General features: G+C 45.6%; 1 protein-coding gene across 1 annotated transcript; it reads right to left on the reverse strand.

Moving 5' to 3' along the window:
• Window positions 1–390: 390 nt before the first annotated feature.
• Window positions 391–14008, reverse strand: TMEM51 (transmembrane protein 51). The gene is made up of 2 exons (XM_082273362.1): window positions 13595–14008; window positions 391–939 (listed from the first exon to the last, which is right to left on the reverse strand). The coding sequence occupies exons 1-2, from the start codon at window positions 13939–13941 to the stop codon at window positions 540–542; spliced, it is 747 nt and encodes a 248-aa protein (XP_082129488.1). The 5' UTR covers window positions 13942–14008; the 3' UTR covers window positions 391–539.
• Between the last annotated feature and the right edge of the window lie 2422 nt (window positions 14009–16430).

Genomic DNA, 16430 nt, shown 5'->3' on the forward strand with positions numbered 1-16430 from the left:
TGAGGTGTGACTGACAGCTGAGGAGCCATTTTGTTTTCTGAGGTAAAATTCATGTGAACACAGAACTGGGAGTTGCCAGTAATGTCAGTCGCCAGGAAATAGCAGAAAGCCTGCAAACTAAGACATCCTTATAGAATGACTCCATTCAGGTCACGTAATCAGGCCGTCCGCCATTTTTAGTTTTGTTTTTACTTGTGGGCCCTGTGTGAAGTAATAGCTCCTGTATGAGGTAATGATTCCTGTATTAGCTCCTGTATAAAGTATTGGCCTTAGAGGTCCTCAGAAAAAAGAAAATTACCTCACGATGGATCACTTGTACCTGGGATAATGGAATATTTCCTAGAAGTAAAGGGCAATTTACTAAACTTACAGCAGTATTGTCAGTGAGTGGCCCTGTCCATCACAACCTAGAACACATTTAGGCAATGCCCCATTAGAAAAAAAAAAAGAAAGTAAGTCAATATCACAAAAAATACCAATATAAAAAATAGTCTCAAAAATGATAAACTACAAACTATTCCTCTTCACAGCAACAAAGTCTAGACCGGCTGTTGAGCCCCGATCTGTTGATCTTCATATTGCGGCGGTGGCGTGATGGGTTCGATCTTCTGAGTGTCGGCCAGGTTGCTACGACCGGACAGGTTAAGTCTGAATTCCTTCAGGTGAAGTTTGTCAGATTTGATCCTCCGAACGTTCAAAGGTTTTTTCTCTTTCCCCGACCGTGAATTTGTCCTTTGTGGTTGCTCTGGTTTCGCTGAGCCGGCATTGGGCCTAGTTGGCATTTCGTCGTCGAGTTCGTTCAGGGACTCGTAGGATGGAAGGGTAATGCTCATTCTCTGGTCTCTGTCAGCGTCTGCCAATTGTCGAGGTTCATATTCCAGTCTCATCACTTCCTCGTAGCTAGGGGCGGAATACCCCGGGGAATCGGGTTCTTCATGGCTGCACGGAATAGAGAGCGCATTAGTACAACAATTCGGTTCTTGGGTTATTTTATAGAATCAGTAGAATGAGAGCTTGGGGAAATCAGTGTACACATTGTGTAAAGAGGAGCCAGCATGACCAAACATTACAATCTGATGTACATTGGACCAATAACTTTGTAGTGTGAGAGCTTCTTGATTTGATTTTACTTGCTTACTAGGCACTTTTACCCCCCACCCCTATTGACCAGGCCAGCTTTCAGCTCTGTCGCACTTTGAATGACAATTGCACGGTCATGCTACACCGTATCTATCATTTTTATTTTTTTTTGAGACTGATAAAGCTTTTGTTTTGGTGGTATTTAAAAGGAGTTGTAAAGTCAGAAGTTTTTTTTATCTTAATGCATTCTATGCATCAAGATAAAAAGCCTTCTGTGTGCAGCAGCACCCACCCCCCCCCCCCACACCCCCTAATACTCACCTGAGCCCCATCTCTATCCAGCGTTGTCCACGAGTCCCTCGGCTGTCCGAGACTCACTCTCTCCTGATTGGCTGAGACACAACAGTGGGGCCATTGGCTCCCGCAGCTATCAATTAAACTCAGGAGAGAGAGAGAGGGTGAGGGGATAAGCAGGCCCTGTGTCTGAATGGACACGGAGCTGTGGCCTGGCTCGGGGGCCCCCAGTCTGGCGAGGGTTTCTAAGGCTGGGTAGTTTATTTTTCTTACCTGCTTCTAGAAGAAACTTCCAGAATATAGGGCTGGGAGAGTTAGATACCCAGTTCTGAATAGTCCCCATGCTTCAGCTGATCCCTGGAAGGAGGGGCATCCAGAAGGTGGCTGGGGAGGTGATAAATGTTTGAGGGGCCTTTCCAGAGTGTTCTTTCCTCTCCAGGGAGGGTTCCAGTTTTCCTGGGGCTGCTGTCCCCGGAAGGCAGCTATACTGAGACAAGAAATTGCAGTCTGGGCTTCAGCAGGTATGGAACTGAGGGCCTGCAGGGGAAGGTGGAGGTAAACTTCCATCTGAGTTCGCCACGGCGAAGTTAGCCAGGAAAGGGAGAGGGTTACCTGTCAAACCCAGGTACCTGCTCCCCCGAAAGGTGCCAAATGTGGCACCGGTGGGGGGTGGAGGAGGCAAACAAGCGGGGCTTCCCCTTTTGGGTGGAGCTCTGCTTTAACCACACATTTTCAACATCTCTCCCCCCCCCCCTCAACCACTAGTCTAAGCAAGGTCCAAAAGGTGTTTCTGGATGTGGTTTACTATGGAGCTGAGGGCCTGGAGCTGGTTTACTAAAAGGATTTTGCTGAAGGCCACTGTTCTGAAGTCCTGGTCTGGAGAAGGATCCTTCATTTCCCTCACTGAGGAACTACCCGTGAAAGGTGGGTGGCAGATGCACCGCAGTACCATGTGGTTTAGTGCGGCACAATTTTAAAATAGTGCCTCCACCTTTTTTTTTTCTTACACATTTCATGTGTTCAGGGCAGCCTATTGAAATGAATGAGCCAGCATTAAAATGCGATTGCCCTGATTGGGCCCTGCTACCCAACCTGTGGCCCGAGAGCAATATGCGGCCCTTTGTTATAGGACATGTGGCCCTCGAAATTCAGCAGTCTTTAGGGGGAACATTTAATAGGCCAATAGTATTGATCTCTATTAGCCTCATATAACCTGTTCCCAGTTTCGTATTGTCTTCTACAGCACATCCTCAGCCAACAATGTGGCATGTCCACACTCTCTCACCCTCATTTCCTTTATTAGGTCTGCAATCTGGTAGTCCTCTTAAGCATTTCATACATTGAACATTATGTGCAACTCTTTGTAGGTCAGAGGTTGCATTTTAGGCCCCCTTGACTCAGAAGCTGGCAACAACTGCCTCTAGAGTATGCATAAACTCAATCATGTCCGAGGGCTCATATACAATTGTGCATTGCGTTGACATGTGTCATGTTAGGGCAGCCCAAATCAAGGAGCTGCAAGTGGAGGAGCTGCACAAGGCACTATGATGCTTTGGGGTGCCATTCAAAATGAATGGCACGGCATGTAATGTGCGTTGCTGCAACACGTAGAGGTCAACGGGCTTATAATACAAAAATGACCAAATTACTATTGACATTTACCTTTAAAAAAAAAAAAAATTCTAAATTAATTCTGGATTTGTACCCGAATAGCTACCATTTCCTGGTCATTTATCACTTTGGACAGCAGAGGGCACCGCGTGTCACACAAAAGACTGCAGTGTCTAGAATATTGTAGCTCCTCGCTCTCCATATCAGCACAGTGCAGAGCAGTCCTGAGCAATGGACACATACTTTGTCACAAAAAGCTTTTTACAGGTAGAGACAATCAATGGTTGGCCTGTCATTATCTAATCCAGCTCTTCACTTTAATTTCACAAACAGCACAGCTCCCGGCCTCCTCCAATAGACAAAGCCATCACAGAAATACGAAATAAGCGGGAGAATGACCGATCGCCTCTGCGGTAATGGGATATGCTGACATTCGCCTCTGCTGACGTACTTGACTTCTATCCTTCAAGAAAGACTCAACTGTGAAATTCTTGTGGCAATTCATTGGAAAGTACTGAAACTGCCAAGAATGCAATCTCAGATCGACGGCGGAGAATTTTTTTAAGTTATCAGCATTCCCAGGGCTCTGTTTTTAAGAAATCCTGACCACTTTCAACACATTTAATCAAAAAAAAAAAAAAAAAAAAAAAAAAAGACTGAACTCATCCAACGAATTCTGAAACAATCTCAGGATTCCAAATATAAAATATAAATAGATCGGTGGTGGAAGTGGGTCCAATTTTTTACATTTCTAAGCATTTCAGATTGCTGGAACATCCTGATGTGTATCGCCAGCATTAAGGCGTCCACAACACGTTTCCATCTTCCAATCAGGCTAGGTTTAACCACTTAAGCCCCAGAAGATTTTACCCCCTTCCTGACCAGGGCCTATTTTGCGATTCGGCACTGCGTGAATTTAAAGGACAATTGCGCGGTCGTGCGACGCTGTACCTAAACGAATTTGACGTCCTTTTTTTCCCACAAACAGAGCTTTCTTTTGGTGGCATTTAATCACCTGTGCGATTTTTTGATCATGCGCTATAAACAAAAAAAAAGAGCGTCAATTTTGCAAAAATAACAATATTTCTCACATTTTTTTATATGAAATTCCCCTCCAAAAAAATGTAAAAATCAAAATTTAACATTTTCGGCCAATTTGTTTTATGCTACATATGTTTGGTAAAAAAAAAAAAAAAAACGCAAAAAGCGTATTTTGATTGGTTTGCGCAAAAGTTATTGCGTTTACTAACAAAAGGAAAGATTGTAATTTTTGTTGTTTTTTTTTAACGCATAATGGTGGCGATCTGCGATTTTTTTGCGGTACTGCGACATTGCGGCGGACAGATTGGACCCTTGACTGACATTGACACTTTTGGGGTTACCAGTGACATTTCTACAGTAGTCAGTGCTATACATATGCACTGTTACTGCAAAGTTACACTGGCAGTGAAGGGGTTAACTTTGAGAGGGAGGGGTTGTGTGTCCCTAGGGGCGTGATTCTAACTGTGATTGGCTGTGGCTTGAGGTGTAGGAACAGTGATCAACGGTCCAACATAGTAGAACCGTATAATCACTGTTTGTACACCGGGGAGAATGACAGGCGGCTTGTTTACATCATCCGCCTGTCTTTCTCCCTCTGCACCGACGATCGCCGAGTGACCGGCGGACATCAGGTCCGCCGGTCACACGCATGGGGGGGTCCTTGACCGCGCGGGAGCGCGCCTCCGGGGGCACGCGCTCGCTCCCTAGACCCTCACAGGCTAGCGACATAGTACTACGTCGCTCTGCCTGTGAGGGGCTGACTGCCGCAATAAATAGTTGTGCGGCGGTTGGCAAGCGGTTAAATGTGCGTCTAAACCCACCACTCCTCTGAAAAGTGATCCACATCTTAATTGCTTTTCAGAGGAGACTGGCAGGTGGTGGGGATATAACATCTCTTCACTACCCGTTTTAACCCCATTTTTGCTGAACAAACCTGCCTCAGCCGCACCGGTGTGCATTGCATGCGGTTGCTAAGCTTCCTCAGTGGCTTGATATTTTGTCACGGGTGCAAAGCAAAGCATCCAGACCGCAGAATATAAACACCCCCATTCACTGCTATTGCAGCTTTAGGGTGCAGGGAGTTTTGGGGGAGGGGGGTGATGGAAGCTAAAAATATGGCTTCAAGGAGGAGCTCCAGGCTCCTTCAGAAAAAAAATTAAGTCAGCAGCTACCTATACTGTAGCTGTTGGCTTATTATTATGACCCTTACCTGTCCAGGCATCAAGGGGCTCTCAGGTGCTGCCACCTTGCGGTTTCACAGCCAGCTCCCTACTGCACATGTGCAAAGCGCGTTGCGCTTTGTAAAAGGTCTCGATGGCAGGGGAAGCGGGAGGGGGGTAAACTTCTGTCTGAGTTCTCCACTGAGTACCTGCTCCCCCCCCCCCGAAAGGTGCCAAATGTGAAAGCAGTGGGGGTGGAGGGGGCAAACAAGCAGAGCTTCCCCTTTTGGGTGGAGCTCCGCTTTAACCACACATTTTTAACGTCTTGATTTACCTGGTTTCCATGGGGTAATCGGTTTTCTTCCTGTTTAGCACCGCCACGGCGAGGTACATCATTTCCAGGATCGGATCGTGCCCTCCTACCCTTGGTGCTTAGGTTTTTTTGAGGGGGATTTTTGCTGACACACACAGCGCTCATACATCTTGGGGGGTTCAGTTTGGCATGTTCGCCCTAGGTTCTAGAGGACGTTGTCCTGGTACTGACTGAACGGATTGCCCCAGTGGGGAAATGGCAAATAACCACACCCCTATTAACCGGTTGCCGACCGCCCGCTGCCTTTTTACTGCAGCAGTACGGCCCTCCCGCGCAAGTCGACATAGACCTACGTCAGTCGCGCACCTGCAGCTAGGGGGCGAGCGCACACCGGCAGCGTCACGCTCCCGCCCCCACTCGGCAGCTGGGACTCCGATGCACATGGCAGGCAGCTCAGATTGCCGCCTGACACCCGCGATCGCTCCCTGCTGAGAGAGAAGGATGGGCAGCTGTTGTAAACGCAGCTGACCGTTATTCTCTCTGGAATGATCACAGAGCTCCGGTGATCCTTCTATATAGGAACACAGGTCTCTTATTTCACAAGCCACGCCCCCCACAGTTAGAATCACTCCCCTAGGCTCACATTTAACCCGTTGATCACCCAGTGTTAACCCCCTTCCCTGCCAATGGCATTATTACAGTAACAGTGCATAGTTTTAGCACTGATTAGTGTAGTAATGTCACTGGTCTCCCCCAAAAGTCTCAAAAATGTCAGTTAGGGATCCAATCTGTCCACCGCCATGTCGCAGTCCTGCTAAAAATCGCAGATCGCCGCCATTACTAATAAAAAAAAAAAAAAAAACAACAACAAGAATGACATAAATATCTTTCCCGTAGATAGTAGACACGATAACCTTTGCTCAAACCAATCAAAATAAGCTTATTGCGATTTTTTTTACCAAAAATATGTAGCAGAAAACAAAATTGGCCTAAAATGTTAAAAACTTTTTGATTTTTAAATTTTTCTGGGAATGTTCTATAGCAGAAAGTGAAAAAAAAATTTTTCCCCCCACAATTGTCGCTCTTTTTATTTAAAGTGCAAAAAAAAAAAAAAGAAGGACATCAATTTATTTGGGTAAAGCTTTGCACGACCGCGCATTTGTCCATTAAAGTAACGCAGTGCCGAATCGCAAAATACGGCCTGGTCATTAAGGGGGAAAATCTTCCAGTCCAGAAGTGGTTAAAGTGTTACTAATCCCAGGAGCCTGTATTCACTATATCTGGTCTCCCACAGTACACAGAACATGGAAATGCGATTATTATAGTAAATATAAACTAAATACCTTTTTTCATCAGCATTATATAGCAGTCTTGTGACTTCTATCAGTGTCTGGTTAAAGCTTGTAGGCGGAGAAGTTTTCATTCTCTTTTGACTGTCCTATGAGGCTGCAGGGCCCCTGACCCCTCTGTCTGGACAGTGCTGATTGGCCCTGTGCTGATCACATGCACCCTCCCAAAAAAACAAAAAAAATATGCTCTAGCAATACACACCAAACTGAGCATGTGCAGAGTGACTCCAAAGCTCTGTATACTATCAGCAGATGGATTGGGGACAGTGGAAGGAGGGGGTGGGGGGGATCAGAGAAGACAGGATCAAACAGTCTTTTTACACAATGCAGAGGATTAACCCCTTAGGTTACACAGTGAGTATACAAGCATGCTTTACTGCATATACAGACCGATTTTACAGTTGTGGGTTTTAAGTCTTAAAAGGTGACCCTTTTGAACTGAACATTTCATAATTCATATGACCTCGAATGCAGGCTGTAAGAAAGAAGAGCTTTCCTCGAATCACTTTTTCTAAATAGAACATTTTTTTGGGCTATTCTAGAAAAAGGTCTCCCCATGTGCCAAGGTTAGATTTGTCTACAGCCATGGCACTATCTTTTCCCCTACAGTTTATCACTAGCGACTGCGAGGTACAGAATGTGCCACAACAATGTCTGGTTGCCTTGACCTTGCCTTCCCTTCCTGGAATTGCGGCACGAAATTGAAACACTTTTTAGCTTCCTCTCATAATCCTCTGCCTGGAGGATCAGGAGTGCCCATAACCTAGCTGAGACCTGAAAAGGGAGTTCAGGGAACTGGGAGGAACAAGATCCGTCATGATTTGTCCTTACCAGGCCTCTTCCGTAGGAGAAGCACTCAGTGTGAGCTGTGACCAAGGAAGAGGCCATATCAGCCCTCCTATGCTGGTGATGTGACCAGGAACCTAGGTGTTTGCTTAGGTCTGTTCGGCTAAAGGGGAGGGGTAACAAAAAATGGTGAGGGGCGCACTGACCTAGTGCATTACCACTAAAAACATTAATAGTAAAATGCATAAAATACTCACAAAAATGGTGTGAAAATACACACATATATATCGACAGATCAATAAATCAATGAAACAGTCTCCAAGGTAGCCCGGCACTGCGTAAAGCTGGATGGCATGCAGCGAACCGCATGGAGCTGCTGTGGCTAGGCTGACGTGTTTCGAGGGCGGACCCCCTTCCTCAGAGCCAGCAGGTTTTGGCTCTGAGGAAGGGGGTCCGCCCTCGAAACGCATCACCCTAGCCACAGCAGCTCCATGCCATCCAGCTTTACGCAGTGCCGGGCTACCTTGGAGACTGTTTCATTGATTTATTAACCGTCGATATATGTGTGTATTTTCTCACCATTTTTGTGAGTATATTTTATGCATTTTACTATTTTAATAAATGTTTTTAGTGGCAATGCACTAGGTCGGTGCGCCCCATTTTTTGTTATCTTTTTCCAGTTTGTATCGGATACCCTTGGTCCTGAGGTGGCAGCAAGACCTTTAGTCATACCCGTCCAAATTTTTTGGAAACTTTCCTCTTTCTTCCCATTATTGCACTTGAGCGCAGGAGAAGTGAACTATATTTTGGAGATTTTTCTGCTAAAGAAGAGGACCAGGGTTCAGTAGAGACCACCTGACTAAATACCTCAGCTTTTCAGTGCCTAGTCAGCACATTAGAAAACCCAGAGCAGCTTTTTGTTCTAGAAAAATTACTTAGGCCCATTATCCTTTCTTTATTCTCCCGAGCAAGACTGTTAACACTTTATGTTAAAGCCCAACTCTGGTAACTCAAAAAAAAATTACCTTGCAGAGGGACTGCACCTGTACTGCAAGGGTTAACTGCTCATTTTGTCTAGGGGAGAGTGAAAGACTTACTTACCCAATCCTCTGCTCCCATGGTGTTCCCCTATGTTCCAGCAGTGGACTGTCTCTTGGTGTCCCCACCCCCAATGCAAGGCTACGTTCTCTGCATTGGTCTAGATCAGCGTTTCTCAACTCTATACAGTCCGATTTGAGCGATCCTGTGTATACAGAGAGATGGGGGAGAGCACAGCCCCGCACCTCTGCTGTGCGGGTCAGCTGCATGTGTCATGCCAACCAACCAATTACATCATCAGTTGCCAAGGACATGTAGGGTGGCCCGCACAGCTTTTTGGGTTGCCGACTTTGGTACAGATAGCAGCAGGGAGGAAGGGGGAGCTTGGGAGGAGGTGCAGGCTTTGCCCCCTTCCTCTATCTGTATAGGGGAGTTAACACCGGATCACGCTTCAGGATTTGACTGTACAGGCCCTATCTCCTCCCCACACTGCTTCTGTCCCAGAAGCAGAAATTGGGGATATTTGAGGGGGGGGGGGCAATATTTAACCCCTGTGCATTTGGATCTGAGACTAATCCTGTGTTAACTCAACTATACAGACAGGAGGGAGAGGAGCTTTTAGGGGTGGGGGGTTGGGGTAATGGGAGAGCACTGTCCACACCTCCTGGCTTACACTAGGAGGTGAGACTTGGAAGGAGGGGGCTTACGCTAGGAGGTGAGATTTGGGAGGAGGGGGCTTAAGCTAGGAGGTGAGATTTGGGAGGAGGGGCTTACGCTAGGAGGTGAGATTTAGGAGGTGAGGGGGGGGGGGGGGTTGGAGTAATGGGAGAGCACCACCCACACCTCCTGGCTCTCTCCTCCTCTGTGCTGCTGTTCCTACTCCTGTCGATGAGAGAAAGACCGGGTTTGCGCTAGGAGGTGAGATTTGGGAGGAGGGGGCTTACGCTAGGAGGTGAGATTTAGGAGGTGAGGGGGGGGGGGTTGGGGTAATGGGAGAGCACCACCCACACCTCCTGGCTCTCTCCTCCTCTGTGCTGCTGTTCCTACTCCTGTCGATGAGAGAAAGACCGGGTTTGCGCTAGGAGGTGAGATTTGGGAGGAGGGGGCTTACGCTAGGAGGAGAGATTTGGGAGGAGGGGGCTTACGCTAGGAGGTGAGATTTAGGAGGTGGGGGGGGGGGTTAGGGTAATGGGAGAGCACCACCCACACCTCCTGGCTCTCTCCTCCTCTGTGCTGCTGTTCCTACTCCTGGCTCTCTCCTCCTCTGTGCTGCTGTTCCTACTCCTGTCGATAAGAGAAAGACCGGGTTTGCGCTAGGAGGTGAGATTTGGGAGGAGGGGGTTTACGCTAGGAGGTGAGATTTGGGAGGAGGGGGGTTTGTGCTAGGAGGGGAGATATGGGAGCAGTGGGGGAGGGATTTATGCTTGGATGGGGGGGAATTTGGGGGTAGAAGATTTACAACCTACAGACCAATGAACTCTGCCTCACCATCTACGTTTTAGGGCCTGTTCACACCAGGTGCAGTGCGGTAACCCGTACGTAAATCACACAAAAATGTGCTGCCTTTTTGCAAGGAATCTACTTTTAAATGCCTCCAGATGTAAATGAGAATTTCAAGTTTCCTGGAGTTGGGCTTCAGCATTTGACTGTACTTTACCACTTTAAAAAGGATAACTATGCTGTTCTGCACCACCTCCAAAGTCTTATGCCGGCTCATCTTAGATCTTGATGGGCCCACCCTGACGGTGTCTCACAAGGAACCACAAAGGCTTCAAGCATGGGCCAGGGGGTTCCCCCTTGGGGGAAGGAAGTGAGTGGGAAGAAGGGTGCCAAGGCATCACTTAAAAAGGAGAAGTCTGCTATACTACGCCACTTCAAAGGTCTTCTACTCATCGATCCAAGGTCCTGACAGGTCCACCTTGTGTGGCCCAAAAGGCAAACAAGCATTTCTTGCACTGCCTACATAGTTTCCCATGGGTAGTATTTGACATTGGGGGCAGGGGGTCATTTAAAGGATAACTTTACAACATGAAAGCGATCTTATAAAAATGCTAATTGGCTGCAGTGTACATGAAACCTGCTGCTGCATACCCATTATTTCCAGTGTAGTTTAACTATTTATACAGAATGGGTGTAGTTTAATTAAGGCTGACATTCAATATTCTCTAGCTGTCATTTTACCCTTCAAAACACATGTTCATGAGCTCAAGAGGCTGATCTCTCATGCAATGCTGTAATGCCAGTTCCCATACAAGCCTCTACATGCAGATACAGCATTAAGAGTGATGCCCAATAAGGGTAGAGAGAGAACATTCTCAGGATGTGTCATCACCTGCTGATCAAGATCCCTCAGGAATTCGTATTCCAACATGATCTGTGGCATCTGAACTACAAAATCTGCAACGCTAACTTACACAAGAGTTTATGCACTCCACCTGCAAATCATTCCTTTTCAATAAAAATGTTCAATAAAAATGATCATTTATGGATAAATCTATTTAGAATGTCGGGGGGGGGGGGGAGGGAAGGGGGAAGAGTGGCCCGAGTATAAATTATATACTGCCATTGGGTTATAAAATTTGCCAGCATTGCATGCCACATTATTCCATGTTTTCAGCACCAGTCGCAATTCACTTATTTTGTGCATTTTGAACCAGAGGGCCAGGGTGATTTTTCTGCCTCAGGGCCCACATGGACTCCAGCATTTACTACTACGAGATCGTTTTCTAAAGCAGTCTGCACAACAATTAGGTTTTCTTTATATCTGTTATGTTAAAAAAAAAAAAAAAATCGGCAGAATTTTCTAATTACCATGTAGTGCCAGCAGAGATATTTTAAATAGAATGGAAAAGAGGCAAGGTGCCCTGGGCTCATTAGTCCAGGGAAGAACCCCTAGCAGCTTTTGAAGGTACCCTAGAGTAGTGGTTTCCAAACTGTGGCCTGAGGGCCTTTTGCTTGCCTTTATTTGGCCTTTTGCGCACTGTTCCTTTCATTGATATAAGGCATTATTTCCCCCTATTGACACCAATGAAGTGGGGCACCATTCTTTACACCGACACCAACAGTGGGCATAATTCCTCTCATTGACAACAGTGGGACCCTATTCCTTCCACTGACAAACGATGGGCCATATTGTCTTCCACTAATGTAAACGTTGGAACACTATTCCTTCTGCTGACATCAAAGATGTAGCACTATTCCTGCCACTGACAACAATGGGGATCTGTCCCTCCCAACGACCCCAATGATGGGACACTATTTCTCCCACTAATATCACTGACCGAGCACTAGTCCTTCCAGTGATAAATGATGGGGCACCATTCCTTCCACTGACAACAATGGGCCATATTGTCTTCCACTAATGTAAACGTTGGTACACTATTCCTTCTGCTAACAAAGATGTAGCACTATTCCTGCCACTGACAACAATGGGGAACTGTCCCTTCCAACGACCCCAATGATGGGACACTATTCCTCCCACTAATATCAATGACCGAGCACTAGTCCTTCCAGTGATGGGGCACCATTCCTTCCACCTATACCAATGATGGGGCAATATTTCTCCTCCCACTAACCACAGGCACTATAGAATTTTTGTTTTCCCATTCCCACTGACCACCAAGCCCAGGGCCTTTTTTACTCCCACTGGCCATAGTGGGCCATTTGCCCTCCTAAATTCTGAAGGGCAGTATACTGGCTTTGTTTTTAAACAATTGCAAACACCTGCCTAGGGTTTCACAGAACCCTGGTTGATCACAAGAAAATACACCCCGCATTTCCACTGGCCCTATGCTATGATGGGCAGCCTCAATGGCCATTAGAACCGATCAGGAGGCAGGGGCAGAAGGACAAGCTTCAGCACTATGAGTTCTAGAGCTTTGCCTGCCAGAACAGAACATCCAAGAAATTGGCTATTACACCGTGCTCTAGAGCAGTGTTTATCAACCTTTTTTCAGTCAAGGCACCCTTTAAAAACATATGGACAATCTCAAGGCACCCTTTTAAAAAATTATGGACATTCTCGAGGCACCTTTCTAAAATGTAAAAACTATTCTAATAGTTTTACATGATGCAGCAACATCCACAAGTCCAAGTAGGACACCCAACGTTATAAGTGATGTATTCTTCAAAGCAAATACACTTTTGCACATTGGTAAATATTCCAATGTTTCTCTTCTCCCTTAGTTTTTATCAATCACTCAGCTAATGTGACCCCGAAGCTGATGGAGAGGGGCAGGGGAGGGTCAAACAAGGATAGTGTGCAGGCGACTGACATCAGCTGATGTCATTGGTCGTTAGGACGCTAGCAGCTAGAAGGTTGTAATGGTGCACAATGAAAACCTGTGGCTTTGTGTAACTAAACACCAGCTTGTATACAATTTTTGGGCAATTTTTAGGAATTTTGCCAAGACACCCCTGAAGAAACCTCAAGGCGCCCCAGGGTGCCTGGGCACACTGGTTGAAAAAGGCTGCTCTTGAGGCTGCTGCAGGAACAGGATTAGTTGGAATCCCTAAGTGGCTACACTTCACCCCCTACAACTTTTTTTGCCATTTTTGATTTAGCTACAGAGTCTTTAAAAAGGACAACATCAAAGAATGAAAAGCTGCCAGAAACGTGACACGACAGAGCTGGGGGATGGACTAGGAAGCAGTATTGTCATATCTTTGCTCACGTGTGTCATTTGGCAGTTGCAGCAAGAACATTGCTAAGTAATCATTACGGATGAGTTGCAGGGATGATCTTCTACTCACACCCTGAGGTGTAACTGGTTAACAATACTTCTGTAAAAATAGGTGACTTCAGCAGAGCTTGCTTCCAAGCTCAAGTAAAGACATTTTTGTTGCTCATCAACGTATTATTCTTTTGTTTGGGAGAATAAAAGGATTGGTCATACCGGTTTTCTAGGTTGACATTTACTTACCTCTCATCATTACCCCGGGGAATGGTCACTTGCTGCGGGACGACGTGTGCGTTGTCCATGCTTGGGCGCCGTTTCTGTTTGCTGCGTATGCTCAAGCAGATTGCCAAAAGAAGAAGCGCTATACCTGAACCCACTAAGACGTAGGCTACAGTGAACGTCTTACTCTTGAGATTGATTTCACCTTGGGTTTCTGGCTTGCTGCTATTCCCTTGGGATGAGTTAGGATTTTCATTGCTGCCAAATCCTGGGACCAGGTTCCATACGGCCATCACTACGCCGAGCACCAACAGCCCTACACCGATGGCAGTGAGGGCATAATAGGATCCGCTGGCCTTTGATTGGGCCATGATTATGGTTATATCCAACCACGGGAATCTTCTGTGTTCTTCTGGTCTTGGTTTACATGTTTTACTGTGCAAAAGGAGGGGTCTTTTACCTGCAATTTAGGCTCATCAAGAGCTTAAAAACAAAAAAACAGGGAAATATATTTAATATTTTGTTTTAAAGACAGAAGAAGTATACATAAAAAGTAAAATACTTTTCACAATTGGGTTTACATTTCAAGCTTGGTTGCTTTCAAACATGCAAAATTAGTCGATCCCTGAAACTCAATACCTACATTTTTTTGTATCTTTCCTTAAAGGAGAAGTTTACCTTTGGGAACATTTTAAGTGTTCCAACTGTTTTTAGGGTGGAACATGTAACCTGTTCCCACTCCTGCAGCCTCTTGGTGATCCCATCCACCTCATTGCGACAGCAGGCTGGGGATCTTCCACCTGCCGTTACAGTTTGAACCACCCGCATGGCCATGTCAGTCATTCACAGAGATCTGATGAATGAACTACAAGTACTGACAGCCTTTGTGGCTGACAGCTTGAAGTTTTTAATGAACTACCAGGGCGCTAGTGAGTGCTCTAGGTAGTTCATGGAGTCTTCCTGTCATTGTGTAACTGGCTGCCTGTACGAGCAGAGAGATACACTGAGTCTGCATTGCACCTATGATCTGCTGATTGCAGGTACAATGCTTTATTTAGTTACATAGTTATTCCTGTTGAAGAAAGACTCAAGTTCATCCAGTTCAACCAATAGGAGGAAGTGGGGATCTACAAACCTTTATTCACATAGTTGATCCAGAGGAAGGCCAAAAAACAAACACAAAAAGCATGATCCAAACTTGCTCCTTTGGGGGGTGGGATCCCTTCCTGATCCCCCAAGAGGCAATCGTATATTCCCTGGATCAACTTCACTTATAAATAAATATTAGTATCCAGTTATATCATGTGAATTTAGAAAATAATCAAGGCCTTTCTTTACACAATCTATTCTACTGAGCTGGCCAAAACCACTTGAGGGGGGGTCTATTCCACATTTTCACAGCTTTTACTGTTTATACATGTTGATCATTTCCCCCTTGCAATCTCCTCTTCTCCAGAGAGAACAAATTCAGTTTCCTCATAGCTGGGCTCCTCCATGCCTCTTATTAGTTTGGTTGCTCTTCTCTGCACTTTCTCTAGTTCCCCATATCCCTTTTTCGAACTGGTGCCCAAAACTGAACTGCATAATCCAGATGAGGACTTCCTAATGGATTTGTACAGGGGCAAAATGAAGTCTCTTTCGCACCGAAGTCCATACCTCTCAATACAAGAAAGGATTTTGCTTGCTTTAGAAACCGCAGCTTAGCATTGCATGCTATTAAATAGGGATGCCCCCATATAATTTGCAGCCAAAAATGATTGGCCGAAAATAGGGTTATTGACGCTTTGCCAAAAGAAAAAAGGAAGGCAGAAGATAGATAATAGCAGAATTTTCATTTAGGTGCACTACATCATTTCCCCCTTGCAATCTCCTCTTCTCCAGAGAGAACAAATTCAGTTTCCTCATAGCTGGGCTCCTCCATGCCTCTTATTAGTTTGGTTGCTCTTCTCTGCACTTTCTCTAGTTCCCCATATCCCTTTTTCAAACTGGTGCCCAAAACTGAACTGCATAATCCAGATGAGGACTTCCTAATGGATTTGTACAGGGGCAAAATGAAGTCTCTTTCGCACCGAAGTCCATACCTCTCAATACAAGAAAGGATTTTGCTTGCTTTAGAAACCGCAGCTTAGCATTGCATGCTATTAAATAGGGATGCCCCCATATAATTTGCAGCCAAAAATTATTGGCCGAAAATAGGGTTATTGACGCTTTGCCAAAAGAAAAAAGGAAGGCAGAAGATAGATAATAGCAGAATTTTCATTTAGGTGCACTACTATATAATGCTTAAGATCTACCAGAACACCCAGGTCCTTCGCCATCATTAATTTCCCCAGCTGTTCTCCTAGTATGCATGATGCATGCATATTCTTAGCCCCCAAGTGCTTAACTTTACATTCATCAACATTAAACCTCATTTGCCACATAGTTGCCCTACTAAAGAGTGTATTGAAGTTGGCTTGTAAAATGGAGACATCCTGTAAGGACGTTATTTCACTGCATAGCTTGGTGTCTCCTGCAAAGACTGAAATGGTACTTTTTTCCCAGACCCTATATCGTTTGTAAAATATATAAAAAAGGAAGGGTCCCAACATGGAACCTTTACAGGCTTCCATAAAATAAAATAAATGCACCTTTTTTACCTTCAAAAAAATGTGCCTTATTTATTTTAATAAGGTGAATGATTTCATTTCTTTAAAACACAACACCCCACCAGACTCCCCACCCAGCAGAAACAGGCACCTGCAGCCACCAGGATAACCATGCAGATGCTGCAATCAGGAAGTGAAAAGATCCAGGAGTCAGCACAAGGGGATGAAGAGAGGCTCCCACCACTGAAATCGCCACCCACAGGGCTCCACTG

Source organism: Pelophylax lessonae (genome assembly GCF_965119305.1).
Source record: "Pelophylax lessonae genome assembly, chromosome: 12".
NCBI lineage: Eukaryota > Metazoa > Chordata > Amphibia > Anura > Ranidae > Pelophylax > Pelophylax lessonae.

What these genes read in the sequence shown, in the direction of transcription:
- TMEM51 (XM_082273362.1), bottom strand. Translation starts at nt 13,941, where the DNA reads ATGGCCCAATCAAAGGCCAGCGGATCCTATTATGCCCTCACTGCCATC. An exon ending in CCCCGGGGTAATGATGAGAG is followed by an intron (nt 940 to 13,594) that starts GTAAGTAAATGT and finishes TATTCCGTGCAG; the next exon opens with CCATGAAGAACCCGATTCCC.